Source organism: Saccoglossus kowalevskii, chromosome 14 (genome assembly GCF_978046115.1).
Source record: "Saccoglossus kowalevskii chromosome 14, keSacKowa6.1, whole genome shotgun sequence".
Lineage (NCBI taxonomy): Eukaryota > Metazoa > Hemichordata > Enteropneusta > Harrimaniidae > Saccoglossus > Saccoglossus kowalevskii.
This window is the reverse complement of record NC_140654.1, coordinates 26192405-26213170: the sequence shown is the minus strand read 5'-3', so window position 1 is coordinate 26213170 and position 20766 is coordinate 26192405. Positions and strand designations below refer to the sequence as shown.

At 37.5% G+C, this 20766-nt stretch overlaps 2 protein-coding genes across 2 annotated transcripts; one reads left to right on the top strand and one right to left on the bottom strand.

Moving 5' to 3' along the window:
• Window positions 1-8723: 8723 nt before the first annotated feature.
• LOC144356984 (uncharacterized) lies at window positions 8724-13734 on the bottom strand. The gene is made up of 3 exons (XM_085507723.1): window positions 13658-13734; window positions 10918-11277; window positions 8724-9770 (listed from the first exon to the last, which is right to left on the bottom strand). The coding sequence occupies exons 1-3, from the start codon at window positions 13659-13661 to the stop codon at window positions 9502-9504; spliced, it is 633 nt and encodes a 210-aa protein (XP_085363849.1). The 5' UTR covers window positions 13662-13734; the 3' UTR covers window positions 8724-9501.
• Window positions 13171-14799, top strand: LOC146734634 (uncharacterized). The gene is made up of 2 exons (XM_085507722.1): window positions 13171-13798; window positions 14110-14799. The coding sequence occupies exons 1-2, from the start codon at window positions 13225-13227 to the stop codon at window positions 14493-14495; spliced, it is 960 nt and encodes a 319-aa protein (XP_085363848.1). The 5' UTR covers window positions 13171-13224; the 3' UTR covers window positions 14496-14799.
• Window positions 14800-20766: the final 5967 nt, after the last annotated feature.

The following is a 20766-nucleotide window of genomic DNA, read 5'->3' as shown; positions in this document are numbered from 1 at the left end:
GTTTGAATCGAATATGATTAGAAACTCGCATCCCTAATACGTGACACAAAACAGCCAATCTACTCTGACTAGTATTTTCATTTTGAAGTTAGAATATTGTGAGATCTTGAGTCACGTGGTTTTGTTTTCAGATCGTATTAAATGGCCAACTTTGTTCAAATAAACGCAGAGCCATATCTCATGTTCAAACATAGATATATACATCTTATATCATGTCACACATATGAACATTTATTTGAGTGGTGATCTGACTCAAGACTGCCGACTGAACGCTATTTTAATGTTACAAAGGCATTTATGCCATTCCGGATCCAGATCTCAGTTATACACAGACAGTTTTCAGAGTTTTTGTTCATGTTGGTACATACAATTTATACACGACTATGTACATTTGTTTCAGGTTCTGATTGAAAATGGCTGATCCATTTCAGTTTTGTACACCACTAAACTTAGTACGGGGCTCTGTAATGTCACGACTTGCTTATTTCTTGATTTTCTATACAATTTTTCATAAAAAAGAATTCACACCTGTTGTTAGCTTTTATTTCTAGTCCTCTGGGTTACTGGTTCTTATTTTTATCTGTTGTATTTTTCGCCCCCTCTCGTCCTCCGGCCGACTTTACAACAAAATACGGCCAAGAACACGTAGTGAACGATGAAACCCCAGCCAAACCATTTGTCCCCGTATATACAAAACCCGTTATCATGTGACTGTTGCACTGACAAGCTTTCCTGCCCTTCGTGATACATTCTGCATGCAGGGAAATGTAACACTGCTACTTGTGACCGATGGTAGAGAATGGATTTAGGTGTGGTTCACGAATACCCTCTAGCATGCCGATCATATTTGTGTACACGCAAAGACATGTGGGAATTTGGGTTGCATATACTAGTATTACAAACACATTACTACCATATTACGCTTTACTATGGAGTTAAGTTTATTCCATAATAAAACTAACAATGGCGAGAGAGGCAGACTGAATATGTCGAGACTGTTCTATGTGAAATCAGAGAAGATCCATTTGATGTCTTGATTTCTTCCAGAACCCCAAAGTTCTACCTTGTCTCCATACTATGTTCTGTGAAAAATGCCTAGCGAATTTGATGGTCAAGTCTGGTGACAGTGTGTTAGATATGCCAAGAGAGGACAACTCACAGGGGTGTGGACTGTTCTCAATTTGAATGTGATTTATGTGTAAAAACCCATGAACACGCCAGCTCTCCGCTCTCATGAAGTACTCACGATTGATGAGTACAGAGAGATAGAATCTAGAGGTCATTAGATAACGGTACAGTCCTGAGTTTTACGTAGTAACTAAAATAAACACAAATAGAGTTCTATTGTGATATATGCCAGGTTCCAGTATTTCTTGCACTATACTATAGTGCACTATAGTTGATCACAGAGTTCCTGAACTAAAAAGAAAAGCAGCTAGAAGAAGAGAAGACAATGGCTAAAACTATACTAAATGAAATCATACCGCTGTGTAAGATCATAAAAAAGGGAAAGTTTATGGGAGTGCAAAGAAGATGATAGAAAAAGTAAAGTTGGAAGAGAATGATCTGTGCATTTAAGGACGGGAATAATAGATGCAGAACTGAATATTGATGTGATAGAATTTCACCATGTCAACGCAGTGAGGATAGAGCTATGATTGTGGGTAGGAGTGCCCCACAGCCAATTGAAAACTGGACCCCAAAAGATCGACGTTGGGGGCGTTATTGGGCTCAGAAGTTGGCGTTTCTCGCCAAAAAATGACACATATTTTGAACACTCACCCATGGTAGGATGCAAGCCTTTTTGGTGTTCATCATCAGGAAGGAAGTGAACTCTGGTCTACCGATTAAAGTCTCGTGTAACTGTCGATGAGATGGAGAATAATCCAATATTATTTCCCTAATTATTACTGTGATACTCATTCGTATTATTGATTCAATATTATTCAATTGTGTTTCAGTGCTTTCTTGAATTTCTTATATTGTTATTGTGTTTATTCAATTCAATCGTCTTTATTACATGCTTAACTCTTAATGCCATTCGATTCAAGTTCATAACCAATCATAGCTACAAAAGGACTGAATACTTGTTCTAGCACGCGAGTACATATAACCTTTTCCAGTGACGAGTAATAAAAGCAGTTCCTTGATATCGTTTATTTGTTTCCTGTTCCTTTTATTGACAGTCCCTTGTTTTACGCGCCTTGAACTTTACGCTCGTTAGGGTTGAGATAAGTGTGAAACCCTATTCTAAATTCCCCCCACAGTAACCGTGACAACCACTGCCATACCAATGAGCGGTTTAACATATAATAATCATGGTTGTATAAATCGAATGATTCCCAGGTTTGTGATTTTAACTGCTGATAGAAGACGCTTCTTGATTTTAATAAGTGCTACAATAATTAATGTTTGCTCATGGTTGAGGTGAAATTCCTAGAATTATGATACCGAAAGTAAAAACTGCCATCGTTCTTTATATTAGTCACGTGGTATATATTTGATTTCGGCGATGATAGTTATGGAATTTTAATTTAATTGAAGCTATTCTGTGTATCATGGGTTTTAGACAATGAAATATATCATGCATTACATTTTCATAGTGTGTTGTTTACTGTTTGTTTCACTGAGTGCAATGTGTTTTCAAAGTCTATTTCTCCCATGATGCAATGCGCAAAACGAAGTTTAAACGTTTCAACCGTGACACCTGCAAGCTGCATGCACAGTAATTGCACTCTTCCTTTCATTGCAGTTATAAACAAAATAATAACAATACAATGCATTTCTTGAAGAATTTCCATCGTTGTCAGTTTATAAAAATATCAAATTATGTTAAAAATGACTTCTATAAAATATTTAAACCACAGTTCAACTCTACATATACTACCTATATTCGGCTAGATGTATTCTTACAAACTATGGTGTTTAAACCTGCTTAGTGCTTGGTGTTTTTGTACAATTTTATTTGAACTATTATAAGAAATAGCTTCTTCACTATAAATGGATGCTAGGTCGGATGCTAGGTCAATATCAACTGTGTAATGACGTCAGAGTACTAGTATGTGTCACTACGAGCAGGGCGAGCAACAATGTACAAATCAGCAATGTGTGACGATTCATCGTCAGATCATGTGTTCATGTTTCAGCCAATTAAATAACTACTCTAAGAAAGTGGATACTAATCGCCGTGTTAAAAACATTGGAACAATCTCAATTCAAGTCATTACGCACGCCTCTCTCATGCTTACTTGTTACCACAGTCGATGATGACGCAAGAACAAAGTAAGTAAACAAACCGAACATTTATAGCAATTTCTAGATGTATAATGAGTGCGTTATAGAGAAATGAGGAGCGCGTATGCCTGCAGCTGCTATGCGCATTTACCGTACAATCGCGTGTTTAATGTTTATGTTGTGTAGATGTGCGTCTGCTACTGTGATTATGAATGAGTAACCTTACGTTTTCAAAGTCTCATCCATGGTTTCATCGGTAGTATTAACGATCTCCATCTATGGGAATATATTGTTAATGATTAATATTTATTTATTTAGTATTAATATTTTATAACTCCTCAATAACAATTTCGTTGTTTTCTTGTAGCAACAACCGGTATGACGAAACAACATCGTATATCTTTACTTAAAAATCGTGCGCGTTTAATCAACGACATGCAGTCTTCGTATTTTCTGAGGTACATGACGGAGGAGAAAATTCTAACGGCTGAAGTGGTCGCCGAGATGAGAGAAAGTGCGAGCACGGACAGAGAATTAAATGAGAAAATACTAGACTGTTTACCCAACAAAAACCGTGCGTTTAGAGTGCTTGTGCAGGCGCTGCGGTTTCACTCCAATCAACCCAGATTAGCCGAGCTTTTAGAACTTGATCATGGAAACAATGTAACCCAACAAGACACTGAGAAACAGGTCTCGGTCAAACGTATGTATTACACTAAACAATACATTTTATATCATATTTACAAAATATGTATTCGAGCAAAGCGTGGTTCTAAATGTTGCGGTTATGAATGGAAATACATATTGGATAAATGTGTTTCTGTTAGTGTCTTAGACTTAAATGGCGGTAGCCGTCGCGCCGCGCATGGTCTCATATAAACAAAGATGACGATTTTGACAGTCGCGCACACCAATGAGTACACGAGAGGTTACCAAGCTTTAAGTAGGTATTTTTGTTGGTGTTTGGAAGGTATCAAAGGAGTCGTCGGCGGTAATTAGTGCAAGTGTCGACCAAGGCAAAACTCGTCCTGGATTATGGGAAAACTAATGTTTATCAACACAAATGTCGCACATGCGCAGCGCGACGACTACCGCCCTTTAAACAAAATGAAAATTGTTCACTCGCTATATAGTCCAATAAATTCTAATGGTTCATTTAGCAAATTGTAAACCATCTGCAATTATCAAATTGGTATGCAATCAAGGTCGATTTGAATTTTTTAATTAATCTATTGATTTAATATCTCAATATTTATTATTTTTATTAATTTACTTAATTGTCACGATGCATATGGTAATTGGTTGTGGCGGTATGATGAAGTTTGGCTGAATGTGCTCTACTGAGGCGTAGGCGAGCAGGACGTAATGTATGTGTGTCTTTGTGTATGTATATCTTTTACACCATATATCTCAAGAACCACTCATCAGATTTCAATGAAACATAGTACATAGGTGCTCTAAGATAATTACTTAACTTTCATAAATTAACCATTTTTTTTTTACCATTCATCACATTCCAACTCAACACATAGGTGTTTTGGACTACCTGACTGCATAAATTGGATCATGTAACATCATATGCAATATGCATAACTGTAACTGTAACCATAGCCGCATTTAAATGCCATATATATTTGCCATATGCAAATTACAGAAGTATATGGTCATATTTCAATGATTCGAATAAAATAAATGCAATGTTTTGCTTCATGCCGCTTCTACTGGAGTTGTGCTTCTAACTTGAATATAGTGAACACAACATATTTTGTACTTCTTGCCTCCAATACCCTCGGCACCCGGGAGTTCTTTCTGTGGCCAGGCATCTCTGATTACAATTTGCCTAGCTTCATTATATCCTGGGTATTAGTATCTCTCAGTTGGATTGGAGGTTAAATATCTTAACCTAGCTCGGTGTCAATCCGGGGTACCAATCATTCTAATCTATCAGGCAAAATGATGGAAACGGGTTAGAAATCTTCCTCACTATGAGTACTCACGTCATGGAGATCACCTGATTCCATTAGCTACCATGACAACAATTTCCCTGTATACTTGGCGGTTTTGAACGTTGAAGTCGTTTGTATTGATACCTTGGATATCAGCCTGATATGTCAATATTTATAAGCGCATGGCCGGATTGCATTATGGGAATTAAGTGTATACTGATACACTTGGGTTTTAGTGTTAGGCATTGGTAATCGCTACCAATATTTCAAGTTTTAAGTATCTGTCAAATGCTGATGTTACTCTGAATTGAACATTTCTGAAAACAAAAATTCAAATAAAAATTCAGTCAAGTAAAATTGAAAAAAAAAAACATAAAATAATTTAAGACTTTTCAATGCAAAATGTACTCCTTGGTTGAAGTACATATAGAATGCATATTCCTGTGTATTAATTCAACCAAAGAAAACAACGCCGCGGCCACATTCCGCGGCCTTTGTTTAACGTTATTTAGTCTTACTGTAGCTCACTGTAGGTCGCACTCTTAGTAAAACAACCCGATGTTGACGCACGAGTGCCAACGATGCGAACTACGCCCTAACGAGATGGATCTTCTACACCTATTTACGTCATGGAAGCCTTCGTCGTCAGAGGGCGTGACTTATAGGAACGATGAATCGGTATGATTTGATAATGTATGTGATGTAACAAAAGTGAAGAATACTAGTATGTCAAAATGATATTTTGCCCTCTTCGTGCACGACACATTACCCTGTTGACATCCCGCCCGAACTTTCCAATTCAGCCACCCCCCCCAGAAATAATGAACTGTATATCTAACATGATTGAATCCTCTCACAAGTAAACTCTGATTTCTAGATGGGTGATATATTTTCATTGGTCGGTCTCTTAAATTGGAACAATGACCTCATTTGTGACGATAATCACGTCACTTCTGAGCAGCTAGTTCTTCTAAGTATCATGACTATGGCTGGCGAGAATTCATTCCTTGGAAATTTTTCACTTTGAATGACTTTGCTGACAATAATGGTTCAGCACAGTTATTGAGTAGAACACGGAATATATCATCCCGACCTAAGGCCATGTGTGGATGCAAAGACACTAGGAGTTTATGATTTAAATTAGCAGAAGAGATGAATGTTTTGTTTCAAACGTTACTAATGACGTCGTCAAAATCCGGATGTCCAGCTGTTATACCCAAGCAGTCAAAATGCGTTATCAGAAAAATCATTTTATATTATTTTTTATCAAAGATCCGTAAACGCATTAACTATTCGTTAATTTTCAATTTTGCTATTTTCGCCGATAAGTAAAATTTGCTAATATAAATAACAATTTAACTCATTGTTTCTCAGTCAAATTTGTCAATTTAAAGTGCGATGGTTGTCGTGCCGCGTCCTGCTCGATATGGGACTCATAGCGACGTACACAACGCGTGTAAAATACGTTGTTTGTTTACATGAAATTCGAACACGCGCTGCGCGACGACCACCACAAAACCCAGTGAAATTGCTCAAAGCATTAAATGCCAGTGAAAATAAACGGTTTTACAGTTCAAAGTATAGATTAATAATGTCGTGGAAATGTAAATGCTCTGTAAGCCGGGTTTGAATTTTAAAGCGCGGCTCCGCAATCCCAGGGATTGCACCAGTGCGTCATGGGAAATGTATTGCATTGCATTTTCAATTGTAGTTCATTCATAGTACAAATAACAGCAGTATTTAATAGAGCCGCTGTTGAATATTTGTGCTGAAGTCAGTAAAAACTTGAATTTTGTAGACATATTTTTAATCTCATAATTGCATTTGTTATCCATACTAATTGCGTGACGTCATTCTTTATTTTGTTATTATTCTGTAGAATTGGTGGAGCAGGCAGACACTGTGTTCATCAGCCGCCATCTTGGATCTCATTTCTACAACATAGGGTTGATGCTAGCCGTGTCCAAAGAAGATCTTGACGACATCGTTCAGTCATACCCATCCGACATCACCAGACAAGCAATGATGATGTTGTCGTCATGGATACTGAAAGCAGAGAGTTCTGCGTCGTGGGGCGCGCTAATAAGCGCAACTAAGAGCCTCGATTTGAATATGATAGCGCGAGTTTTAGAGGAACTTGCTTCCCAGCGGTGACGTGATACTCCAGGGCTCGAATGATTGTTATCTTCATCGATTACAAATCAAGTCATTGTTCCAATTTAAGAGACCGACCAATGAAAATAGATTACTCATCTAGAGTTCATTCGTAAGAGGACCCGAGCATGTTTGGGAAGGACCATTATTTATATGGGGGTGGCTGGATTGGAAAATTCAAGTAGCATGGTAATGTTTCTTGAGGTTTTACGCCACGGTGACGGCATGTTCATGGTGACTGTTTTATTATATCAATAGCTGTTTGTTTCAATGTAATGTTTACGTATTTTCAATCATGTAATATTGAACCCAAACTACATAAATTAGCACCGACAGGGCAAATGCTAAGATGTGCATACAGATAGAATACTATTTGTTGTAATTTCTTGACTGTCTGTATGCTAGTACTAGTATCACGCTGCTATTAAAGCGTACGATAAATGCACCTTTCCCATAAGTCACGCCCTCTGACGACAAAACGCTTTTGTGACGTCATTTAACCATTTGCTCATTGTCATTAGCATTTTTTCCAATGTTATGTTAGTTGGTTAAAATGCACCCCAGAATCATATTTTGAAGGGCTGATATATACAAAATGTGGCCAAGAAAACGTCAGAATAGTAAACAATTAAGCTAAAAGTCAGTTGCCCGTGTCAACTTTTGAAACTCTTCATTTTTACGCAATCATTTTTACGCAGCACAGAACGACGAAGCTGAAATATCGAAAAACTAACACATATCACAAATTTTAATTAAATAATCGTAGTATAGTTTAAGTCTAACTGGACAGTGAATGAAAATGTGTCACTACTCTAAATATCCAAACACATTTTAGTATAAGGTAGTAATAACAACTGTTTTTTTCAGCACACGCAGCACGTAGCGTGAAAAATGGGACAAACAGGATATTAAACTCTCACAGTGTGTGGTACACGTAGCGGCCGTCGTCACTTGAATTCTCTTCTTCAAATCGCCGTTTTGTTGTGTTTACTCGTAAGATTCGGCCACTCCAAACATATCTCTGATAATATACTACTCAAAATAGGAATGTGTGTTTTCATGGTTTCGTGACCTTAGAATCAGCCGTTGATTGTCTGTATTTGACTGTTTTTTTCAGGGTTCTCGTTTAGTTCGTGATATCAGTTGCTATTAGACATGCAATGAGAGCTTACAAACGCTTAGTGGTTAAGAGGGTGGTTAGTCAGCGCCCCTGTTTATTTCACGGAGTAGTTTTTGCATATCAATACGTGCGACACAAGTCGAGAAACAGGTTTGAAAATCATTGCCGTAACTTCATCGACGTTTTCTAGGGGTTTATGTTTTTGTCTTCAAATAATAATGTTGACTTTTATTGTTGCGCAAACCAACGAGTACAAACTGAGACGTTACCAAGCTTTAATTATGTATTTTTATTGGAAGGTATAGAAAAAGTCATCGACGGTAATTAGTGCAAGTCGCACCCAGGTAAAAACTCGTACACGTTATTTCATTAGAAGAACGCTTTGAAATGAATGAAATTTATTTTACCAAAAACAACATTAAAGGTAAAAATTGTACAGGTAGTAAATATATATAAATAAATAACGAATTCTGCTTAGAGTCCTTTTTTGCGGGAAAGTTTATCAACACAAATGTGACACATGCGCCACGCAACGACGAGAACCCTTTCACCTTCAATACTTCGTCATTTCAATTTTTAGGACCGTAGAAATTTGCATGTGATATATATTTAATTTCGGTATTTGCTCTTAGATTTGAGTCAGCAGACGCGGCTCTAATTGATACAAAACTCTGGCGGTAATCACTCGTGTGTGCTGACGTCAACCTAATAGAAAATATCGGGATTATATATAGAAACATAGTCAAATCAGTATTAGAGAAAGAAATATAGATCTTATGGTATATATGAAGTGACGTCTGTTGTTTCAAAAAGAGTGAGCATACCCTGCTCAACCTGTGATTGTCTCTGTATATCATTCCGTGTCATAACCAAGTGATTTTTGTACGAAACCCGAGGCCTACGTGAAACAAGGACATTGGTGCCACACTAGAAAACCATATGTATAATCATATTCAACCACAAGCTCATCTGCCGATTACCATACAATTAATGTGCGTGAAAAGCGTGGTTGGATGCAACGCTCCGTTCTCACAAACAGTCACGTGTTCATATTGCCAGCAATTCAACATCATCAGCAGTTTTGTTCAACTCTAAACTTCGTAAAGCGCGTATTAGACAATCCCATGATGCTTTGCGGCTGTACTTTGTCTTCCAGACTGAAAGCATCTTGATTGTTTGTCTCTCCGTGTTCCCATAGTGATCGCTGAATATGACATCCAATTGGTTGGCAGATAATCCGAGCACCAGTCCTAATTGATAGCTATGAGGGGCTAGTTGCCTAGCGACGAAGACCAGTTTCTCATCCCGTATTTCAGCTGCGTATAAGGTAATAATAATAACTGCAATTAACGATTTTTGTTTGGCGATTGACTATTCTAAATTACTAACCAATCACTCAGTGTCGATTAGGGAAAGGCAGTTATAGAGTCGTAATTAGGGAACTGTGTAATTCGGCATGGAAGGAAAATACGCTGACAATTAAAACAGTGTATAGGGACTCATTATTTATGCTGGCCGAGGAGTCAAGTTTTATTTGTTTTATTTTAATTTCTGTTTGCAAAGTACTTTAGCTCAGTTCCCGACAGTCAGTGAATTTCTAATATCTACAAAGGAACGCACTCTCAAATCTTGATTTTTAATAGTTGCTGAGTTTTTCAGTTTCAATACTTTTGTTTTACTTCAACATCACCATTACCACAGAGTAAGATTTGTTTAATTTTGATATAATTCCGTATATTTGAGAATATATGTCTTACCTTTAACTTAGAATCGCTTTACCAGTTTTAATGTGTGTTTTTTTTTTTGGGTGGGGGATTTGGAAATTCTTAATATTTTCATGGCATTTGTTCATTTTTTTTTATTTTCGAAAATTTAAATAGGACTTGTAATATTTAGTTATATTTATATGTTTGTCTGAACGTGAACGCTAAATCAGGAACGTCACTTATGTAAGTGACTTATGTCACGAATTACTAACACAAGTAATGCCCATTTAGAAATATTCACGCACCACAATAACTGTAGCTACAACGACCACATTAAGGATGGTCGTGGCCAACGCACTTTTGGGACAGAGATTCCCTGAAACATAATGCTAAATCATTCCCTGTGATAGGCAGTTTTAAATTCCGAAAAAGAAAATTAACAAACTAACTTTTACGAACTAGTTTACGGACCTACAATTGTATGATTTTTCCCATTTCAAAATAATTATAGTCATATCGTCGTTGTTTCCATGAAAACAATTTAGAATAGCCTCGATTTGCATTTGTGTTTTGTTATATATTTGATAGAACCTTTCACAAGAAAAATATCAAGAATTTGTAGTGTTTTTAAAATGTTTTACTTGTTATCGTCTAAGCAGAGTGTGGGAGATAACAACATACAAACACAGAACAGTGGGAATAATAATTCACAGATTTCTCAATTTTTTATTTTTGAAGTGGTATATATAATACGTACCAGATAGTCGTGTTGATATATTGTCTTGTTCTGCACATTCTGTTAAAGTACTATTGTGTGAGTTCGCACAAGTGTCTCTGTTTTCTTCGCTCTTCTCTAGCAGTTTTACCAAATTGTGTTGACCTGACCCGTTCCTCAACGCTCTGATTAAACCCACGACAGCGCCATCACCCCGCTGGAGTATAATTTCAAGTAATCGTTTGTTTTTATCAAGCAGCGTCCGATTTCCGGCATTGTTTATTTCTGACACCATGTCGAGGGAGAGTACGCCATCTTGGATAAGTTGAGGCGTGACGTAATCCGTCTGGATGCATTTAATAAGCTGCACGTAGTTCTGAAGAATCATCGGGATCATGTGACCTAGAGAAAAAAGTTATAACATTTATTTATTTCTAAGCAAAAGTTGCGATCACGAATTTCGAACGCTCAATGCACGATAGAACAGAATTGCAAGATCTTATTCTCACTGGTACCGTAGTGGTCCAGAATATTTACAGTCGACAACGTTTGCCTCGCTTACACGACTGTATTTCAACTGAAGTTAACGGCTCGAACCAGCAAAAATCGTCGTGTAAACGCGTTCGGCATTGACGATAGAACTGGGCCCCTGACCGAGTAAGCGCATCGGGCCGAAATAACGGCATCTATCGCCTTCTTAAAAACACGCAAGTTCAAAGCATGGCATGTCAGGAACCGATATCGTTTGCAATGTCTGTGAGGAAACTGTAGATAAACGTATTGCGGCCCCTCCGAGCATACCTGTTTTTCAAGGAATGTAAGTTCTGTCATGACATGAAACTCAAGAATTGGGATGGTCATCGGGGAACATCGATATCAAAGATGAGTTGACTTCCAGATCCGAAACAGTCTCTTAAATATTAAAAATATATTGATTCTCGAGTGACTGAGCTGTTCCGTTCCGTTCGGCTCTGAACGAACCAAACCGAGCTCAGCTCTCATTCGGACCAACCGTGTGAGATCTAATCTCATGATAATTGATTGGAGTATAAACCTAGTAGTTACGCTTAAACTCAATACAAGCTTTTTTCTTTCAGGATGTTTACGAATACAATACGTCACCAATTGATGACGTAGATGTGCACAAAATGGTAATCAAACTTAAGTTTTGCAGAGCTTCCGTGTGAATACAGAATATAAACAATAATTGGGGTTTTATAAATAAAAATATCAGAAAAATCAAACTGCATCACAGTCGGTGAAGGTCACACAAACATGTCCCTTAAATATGTCTACACATTACCTCCAATGTATCTAGATACCTAACTAATCAAAATCCGATTACCAATGTTTGAGACAGTCGATATGCAAATTAGCTACTTATTATGCACGGATATGGCCTTAAAACTAGGTTCAAAATTTAATCAAAAACCGCTGAGCGTTTTTAAGATTCTACTTACTAGACACTCACTCAGACAAACGGACAAACAGGCAGACAGGCAGACACACCAAACTCATTAGCTAAAAACTAATGAAAACTGGCGAATAAACGGAAGGTCGTGCGACTCACGATGATTGTATACGCTTGCACACAACCGGGATCAGTGTGGTGAAATCAATATCCACGACCATTTTAATTAGAAATACTGATTTTAGTTTGTTATGTTTCCAAAGGATGGGTGACGCAAAGTTCGTCTCAAAGTATTCCGAGTATTGGCACGTTCAATACATTCATGAGCAAGACTTAGTAAAGTATCTCGACCACAACTTACCGGAATTTCCCAAGTCATCTTGCCCCTCCATGCTCGTGCCACATAGAATGAGCCTGGGAGAAAATAACGTCTAAATATAGGTACTGTAAAATGACTAATTTTCACTGGGTTTAAATTTCACTGATTTACCATTTCAGGCATATTCAGTGGGTTTTAAATTCACGGTTTTATCATTTAGATAATGTGTTCTATGCTAAATTTTACATATTCACTGGGTTTTAATTTAGCGCATTTTCCAGTCAGCGAAATGAGCTAAATTAAAACCCAGTGAATAATTACCCCCTTTACAGTATTCGACGACAATGTTTACATGTATCGTTACTGGGGTGACGAACGCCATGCTGGAATTTAACGCGCATCGCGATTGTGCCGTTCTGAACCGGCGTAAAGTTACACCCCTGATACGTTACGAGAGACAATGGATAGAAACCGATCACATGCACGACTGTGACTAAAATGACTTGACGGGTGAACTATCGATTAAAACAGAGCGTATTTTCTTTCATTGAATATCCACAACAGCATCGACTCCAGCGTTGCATTGTTGTACTGTGATTAGGGAAGAGGCGAATGAAACATGCCGCGTACAAGAAAAACTACTCGTCAAGCATCGGTTGTAAAAAAATGTCCTAATTTGGAAGAAACTCTGTTGCGGAGACTAGACAAAATAGAAGATGATATCACGGAGATGAAGTGCTGTCAACAAAACATGACCATACGGATGTCTAGGTGCGAGGAATTGGTGGCCGATTGTGGCAGAAGACTGCAAACTATCTTTTACAAAACGGAGGACGTCGATAAATTCAGGAAAACTATTTCAGCACTGGAGAACAAATGCGCCGAATTTACGAAAAACACAAACTCGGAAAACTCAAAAATAGAAGAATTGGAATGTTACATTTACAAGGACACGAGAAATAAGTTGAATAAATTGGATATGAAGGTTTCGACTTTAGATTGGTCTATGAAGGCGGACCTTGATCGGATGGAGGAGAGCATCATCGGCTTACCCATGCTGAGAAGCGCTCTGGAAAATCTACGGAAGCACGCCGATCACAAGTTACGGATGGTGGAGGTGGAAATCAACAAATTAAAGATGGCCGCAGCAAGAGCAGGTCAGCCGAGGAACACGGAGTCCAGCATGGAAACAGGTAAGGGATTAGATGCGTTGAAAATAATAAAAATGCAACATAATGTGCGCACTGCAGAAGAAAGCTGGTCATGATACCCGGGTCATTTTCAATCTGAACGGGACATGGCCTCTAGCTTATTGTTACATGTCTGCGTTGGGTAATTTAAGACACCCGATCCAAGCTATTATGTTTCTAATTATTATTGCACAAATTTGTACGTATTTCTGATTCATTTTATGATAAGACGACTCACACGTTTTTATTTTTCAAATAATTTTTATATAGAGTCTCATTTATTTGAAATACATATTAAATTACGTTTGTTTCAGCGAGCGCCTGCCCTTCTCCCCAACCACCTGGCTGGACAAGCCGCTTGAGGGCGCCCGATAATAACAACACCACGGTGTCGGACAGAGATTTAGCTCATGTATGCTCAGTCGTTGCCACTGAATATTACAGGGTAGGACTGGAACTAGGACTCAGTACAGAAATGCTGTCGAGATGCTCTGCTAAATCCAGGGACGACAATTACAGGAAGACCATCGAGATGTTGAAACTCTGGAAAATGAAAGAATCGCGAAATGCAACATGGGACAAGTTGTTCGTTGCATTGAGGAGACTGGGATTGTCCGGCATGGTGACGTCACTTCAGGATAAAAACCTGCGATCCGGATCGGCAAAACTGAATTACATGGATAATTCAAAACTATCTTAATATTATTTTCGTATTTGCTGGAGGATGTTTAATGCCCTTTTTTGGTGGGTGCGGTGGAACAGGTATACTGAATGTCGGCACGAAAACATGGATTTGTTTTATTCGATGGTCAATTACTAGAACAACAACTGAATAGCATCGTTTTGAGTTTTGGTTGCATTACCTCGCTCCAGGCTTCATTTGGTGTTTTAATACTTGGGGCATACAATTGTGACCGCATATCTAATAATATAATGTCCGCAAATATTGTTATCATTGTTAACCAGAATAAATGGGAGACCACGAACGTGAGCGACTGCCTTAAGGTAGCGAGACTATTATTTGTGTTGAAAATTACGATTTTCACATTTATTTATTAATTGATGAAATGCACTATAAACTTTCATATGATAAAGTCAACATAACATAGAATGTCATGTAAGTTGGTTAAAATGTATATTTTCTGAAGGGAAGCAAGGCAGCCTCAGTAGTGTTTTCCAAAATCAACAACACAGGTTTAATCTGTATGCCTATAAGTTTCAAAGATAAACTCAAGACAAAGCAATGTTAGGATGTGTTATCAGTAGCTATCTGACACACAATGAGTGTTTCCAAACATTCGAGTGGTTTGTCTCCGCCCCTGTTTGTTTCACAGATTAGTCATTTGCATATGAATGTGTCAGACACAAGGTCACACAGCCACTGAAAAAAATCATTGATTTTGGTGTTTTCATATGCCGAATTTATCCAATTATAGCTATCCCATTCCTTTATTTTTTTGGTTTCTAATAGCCTTACACATTTGGATGCCCCTACACATGTTAAAACAGACCTTGATGGGAAAACAAATTGATTGTGCCGATAAACAAGCTTGAAAATCTTTGCTGTTACTTCATGGACGTTTTCTAGGAGTTTATGTTTTTCAAAATACAAGGTCTTTAACAAAAAATAACGTATACTTATTGTCGTCGGATTAACACCAAATTTTCACAGCTTTAAGGTGACAATGAGAGGAACTTGAATGTGTCCAGACAAACTATTTCATCGATTATTTACCAACGAGTTGTGGCTTGAGTTGGGGGCAATGTGACTAAAACAGTAATTGAAATTCAGCACACTATTTTTTTAAACGTGTTGCTTGAATAAAACTAACCAGACACATTCAATTTACCAGACTATTGAACAACTAGGAAAAGTGAAAAAAATTCTTCTTATTGCCAGCATAAATGCGTAATTATTTTTTTTACAGAAAAAGTAATTTTTCACCTTTGATTAAGTAACGGGTCATAGAATGCAGATACAGGCATGGCAAACACACCTTAGTAAAGCTTGAAGTCTGGCGATTCTAAAAATATATACTTTCCCGGGTCTATTTGTAGTCATTTAATCACAATTAGAAGATGAAAACAAGTAAGGTAGCGGGACTATTATTTGCATCACTGTGTTCAGGGCTGCTCGTTCCTAGCATTGATTTTAGACAAATGTGAATACTGAATATACATGGCCTATTGTATATGTGATTTGGGGCGCATACTGTCTAAATAGAACGGGAAATACAGTGTACAGATCAGTACACGTTTCTGGAGAAACCCGACATCTCGAAAGTCAAATATTTCAAATTTCGAGATGCATATTTATGAAATCAAGAAGAATTAAGAAAAAAGGATTTCGGGGGAATAGACTACGAACAAGCTATAGCATTACAATGAACATAAGTAATCTTGCAGAAAATTATGACGTCATAATTCAATACACTGTCTTTCTCAGGGACTGTGCTTATATGTAAGTGCAAAGCTACAACAAGCAGTTTGAATAATATTAATTGAAGTCGTACATGTCACATGACAATGTTAGTCGCTCACTCGGACAGCCAGAGAAGACCGAGTTACGATACAAATAGCAGAAGATAAAGCCGATGCAAACATAAGATATTGGGAGAATATCGATGCTCTGGGATGGAATACCCTTTCAGACCGTCAATAAAGTCCTTCATTTTAAAGAGGTGACGCTACTATGTGGTAATAAGATTCTGTCTGTTATACCCCCCCCCCCCCCCACACACACGCACAGTGCTTCATTCATCGCCCACCGACCACTATGCAGATGGTTTTCAATTTGAGACAGCAGTGTGGCGTAGGCAGTAAATGAAAGGATGGATAGTCTACGCAAACATGAGAGATGCTGCGCGTCATGAATTATACTAGCAAGTGAATATGACGTCATCATTACGTATCCAGCTTTAGGTGATAGCTCCAATGCTTACTGTGAGCGGTTCGTATAGAACCCAGTCACATTGCATATCGTTGTTTTGATAATGGGTCAATTGACCATTTGTCCAAATCACCCAGGGGCAAATCACTTAATTTGCAAGTTCATGTTGTGGTAAACATTCTGGCTGATGAAGTCACGTAATTGGGCACCAGCCGTGCCAAGAATGAAATACTCCCAGGCTGTAATCACCACTACACTCCTTTTTGTTCAACGAGGTTGTGAAGGTGTATATATATAATATATTGTTTTTATTAACTCGTGGTTGTTATGATAGAATAATTAATTGTAAAAAATATAATATTTTCTATATGATTTTTATATATTTAAGAGACATGTTTACATATTTATAAAACTTGGTTTGGAGTAAATCAAAATTTAGTGAATATTGCATGTTTTGTCTGTTTTAGGGCATTCTATGACATTTTGCCAATGATATATCTCAATACAAATTTTGCTTGGTGGAATATTGTGACAAATGATGTCTTATAAAATTGACATTATAGTTTGTGGGGTTTTAATGTCAAGATCTGTGGGAACCGCTGCCAAATTGTCATTTTATTTGACACTTTATTTAAAAAAAAACATAACACAACAAAAAATAGATTGACAGTAAATTAAAAAAGTTCATATACTATTGAGTAATACTAATGCAATTACATATTTGCCGATTTTGATACGAAGAATGATTGTCATTGCAATATATGCACAAGTCAAAAACCCACTAGTAGCATTCTACCCTAAATACAGTTTTAAATAGAATTAAAAAAAACAAGACATATTAATACATGTATAGTCATTCAATAAAACATTAACAAATCTTAAGACTTCGTGGTTTTCGGGAAAGATGCCTCTAAAATTAATGAAGACGTTTCATTTATAGTGCGCCTCTACGCCAATGCATGTATAGCCAATTTTTAACTGCGACTAGTGATTATATTTGTTCATTAAAAAACAGGGTGACACTCCAGTAGGAAAGATATACGTAAATACAAACAACATCTAGTAGTCTTGAACTCGGGCGTTTGAATGTACGAGTTTGTATTCAAGCCCAAACAAGTTTCAGATGACAGGCCCCTGTGAATTTATTTCGATTCCTTCTGGGTGGGGACTCAAAATTCTAGACAAGACATCACCGGGGAAATCTCCGAATGTATCATTCTGTTAGCCAGAGGGTCCATTGAATCCGGCGTTGGTGGTCACGTCCTTTTGGACACACAATTTCAGACAATTAGTTGTCTGAGACACAATGGAGCTAAAACGAGCTTTTTAGCTCCATGTACACACCGAACACTCGCACTATGTTAGTACTATAGGCTATGCGTCACGAATCGAACCATTGAGAAAAGGAAATTATTAAACAACACTGGTAGTAAAAGTCGTCTCGTACATTAATTTACACTATAACCAATATAAAATGAACAAAGACAAACAAAATCAATGAAGAACAACGATATATCTAAACCAAAATCAACAACGTTAGATCCGCGAACTGCAACGTACCACCCACTATATGCAGGAAACATCTAGTTATTTTGAATAATTTGATATGACAAGTAGTGTAATTTACTCACTTGATGCGTCGGCAAGGGCCGACTCTAAGAGTGAAAATGTGTACCCCAGTGGCGAATCCAGCAAAATGTATTGGGGGGTCCAAGCTACGCTTAAGATATACGGACCGTAAATCGCAGAGAAGCTATGCGTACTCCAGATGATACGAATCGTCATGCGTTTTTTTTTGGGGGGGGGGCATGGGCACCGCTGCCCCCCTCTGGATCCGCTACTGGTGTACTCTACTGCCATGTATCCGTCGTCTCCTGAATAAAGTCTCACAATACGAACTATGTACCGTGATGCTCTATCTCCAATTCTGACAAGTTACTTAGATTACGATTACCGAACATATTATCTACTCCTTATGGTTCACTAAGATAATACAACTCGGATTTGGCAAGCTGATGACACATTCGGCCAATATTAAGGCAGATATCTACCGGTACTCATAAATTGTGAGAAAGTTTGTCATAAATCACATGACAGTGTTCATGGTTTATTATGTAAAATCATGGAATTATTGTCCCACGGCACCATGAAATAGCATTTTTTTAGTGCTACAGTGACGTATTATAAGAAACTTGTCCTAATATTTTTCAGAAATCCATATTTATAGAACAATTTCATAGAACATAATGAACATAATTTGTTGACACTTTTTAAAAACCAGATTCTTTAAATAAATCAGGACAACATATTTTTCCGCCTCTGTCACCAGTCCACAGTCTCCGATACGACATAATATCAATGCCGTATGAACTTATAGTAAAAGCATTATAATCCTCTGACGAAATGCCCACTATGCACTAAAATACAATCATTTTTTCGAAAATTAGGCAGATGACCCCGAACTTTTTTAAAGTCAATATTCTTACACTGCCACGAAGTACAATTTATTGCAGATTGAATAAATTCTGGGTATTTTCATTTATGAGTAGGTTTCTACCCTGAGCTGCTCAATAGCAGGGATCGACTTATGTGATCGGCTGAGTTGAAAGAAAAGTACCGGATACGCTGTCCATATGCCGTACTTGCTGCATACATAGTTCGGACGATGGAGGTGATGTAAAACTGTCGGCCTCGTATGAAGTTCCCGTTAATGTACGTACAGTCCTTGTCAACTAATAGCGGATTACCACAGCATAGCTGGCACTTTCTTTTCTTTGGCCACCTGACTATGATAGTACTGTATTTAACTAACAATGTACTCGTATCGGTGACGATTTCGATTTATAACTTTTAAAATTGAGGGCGAGGTTCTTTATTGGTGTCATTAACAGTTTGTACAAGTCATTCTACTATTAGACACAGTGACATTTTCTATAATTTGTTAATAATTACGGGATAGTAAAAGACACGCAGCTAAAGTTTGTTAGCAGACCCAAGACGTATGGCCAAAATTGCCGACTGAAAGCCTTCAATAGACATAGCAAAATCAATGGGGAAAAATGAGACAGCAGGCAATGTGTTGAACTGAGAAATAACAAAACAATTAGATTTAGTTCACGTAATATTATTACCACACATACCTCGCACACGCAGTCGCGATGATATGATATAAATAGGGAATCGGATACAGTGATGGAAGTTAGAAGAGCTTACTAGAAATAACCAGCAAGCTCTATTGGCAACATTATAACATCTTATATAAGGAAGTACACGTCCTCACAACACTCACTCTAGGCCACACGGTGTGATGCGTTGTTAATTGCCAATATATTACATATTAAGCCATCACTCATGTTTAATGGACTCTCTGCTGATTGATATCTTGAAAATTACAGAAACAAAGTCTAAGCTCAAAACTAAGTAACCGAAAGGAATAATTTGCATTTTTTCCCCTGCCACACAGAGCCATGAACGTTTTTCATACAAAAAATGATAAATGTTTTATAAATTTCAAAGAAGTTTCGAAAACGACCAATCACAATGCATTACCAGATTCGGATGTCAAATTCAACGAAAGCCACGTGTGGAAATTTCTCTGTTACCTGAAAATTAATATTATCACAAATTACATATTTGCCTTCAAATTAGGTTCAGCAAAAATTAGGTTCAATTTCTCATTTTGAGAAGTTTTCCACATCGCCTAGACGACTTTTTGATACCGTATTTTACGGTTGACTTGCTCGGCCTTGCCCCCGTGTCTGGGACTGGAAATTTACTAAAGATTGGTGTATTAGGTACACTCGCTGTCCATCAACGAGAGAAAGAACGGGTCGTCTAAAACTGTTTCGGTTCGTAGAAGGCCAAATAAAACAGCTTAATCAAAATTGGCCCTGAATACACATAAGCTGATATATATACAAATATATATAGATAGATTTTATCGGGAATATCATATACAAACTCATGAATACATAATAACTTGAGTCGGTAAATACAAGAAAACCCCTATTCTAACAATAACTCATATATAGAGTTTGTATACAAAATATCTGGGGTAAGGTAGGGAGTTATTGACCTTGTA

Bases quoted from the DNA above. Each gene is read 5' to 3' on its own strand.
- LOC146734634 (XM_085507722.1), top strand. From the start codon at position 13,225: ATGCCGCGTACAAGAAAAACTACTCGTCAAGCATCGGTTGTAAAAAAA. The intron at 13,799-14,109 runs GTAAGGGATTAG...CGTTTGTTTCAG, and splicing joins GGAGTCCAGCATGGAAACAG to CGAGCGCCTGCCCTTCTCCC.
- LOC144356984 (XM_085507723.1), bottom strand. The intron at 9,771-10,917 runs GTACGTATTATA...CCTTATACGCAG, and splicing joins TATATCAACACGACTATCTG to CTGAAATACGGGATGAGAAA.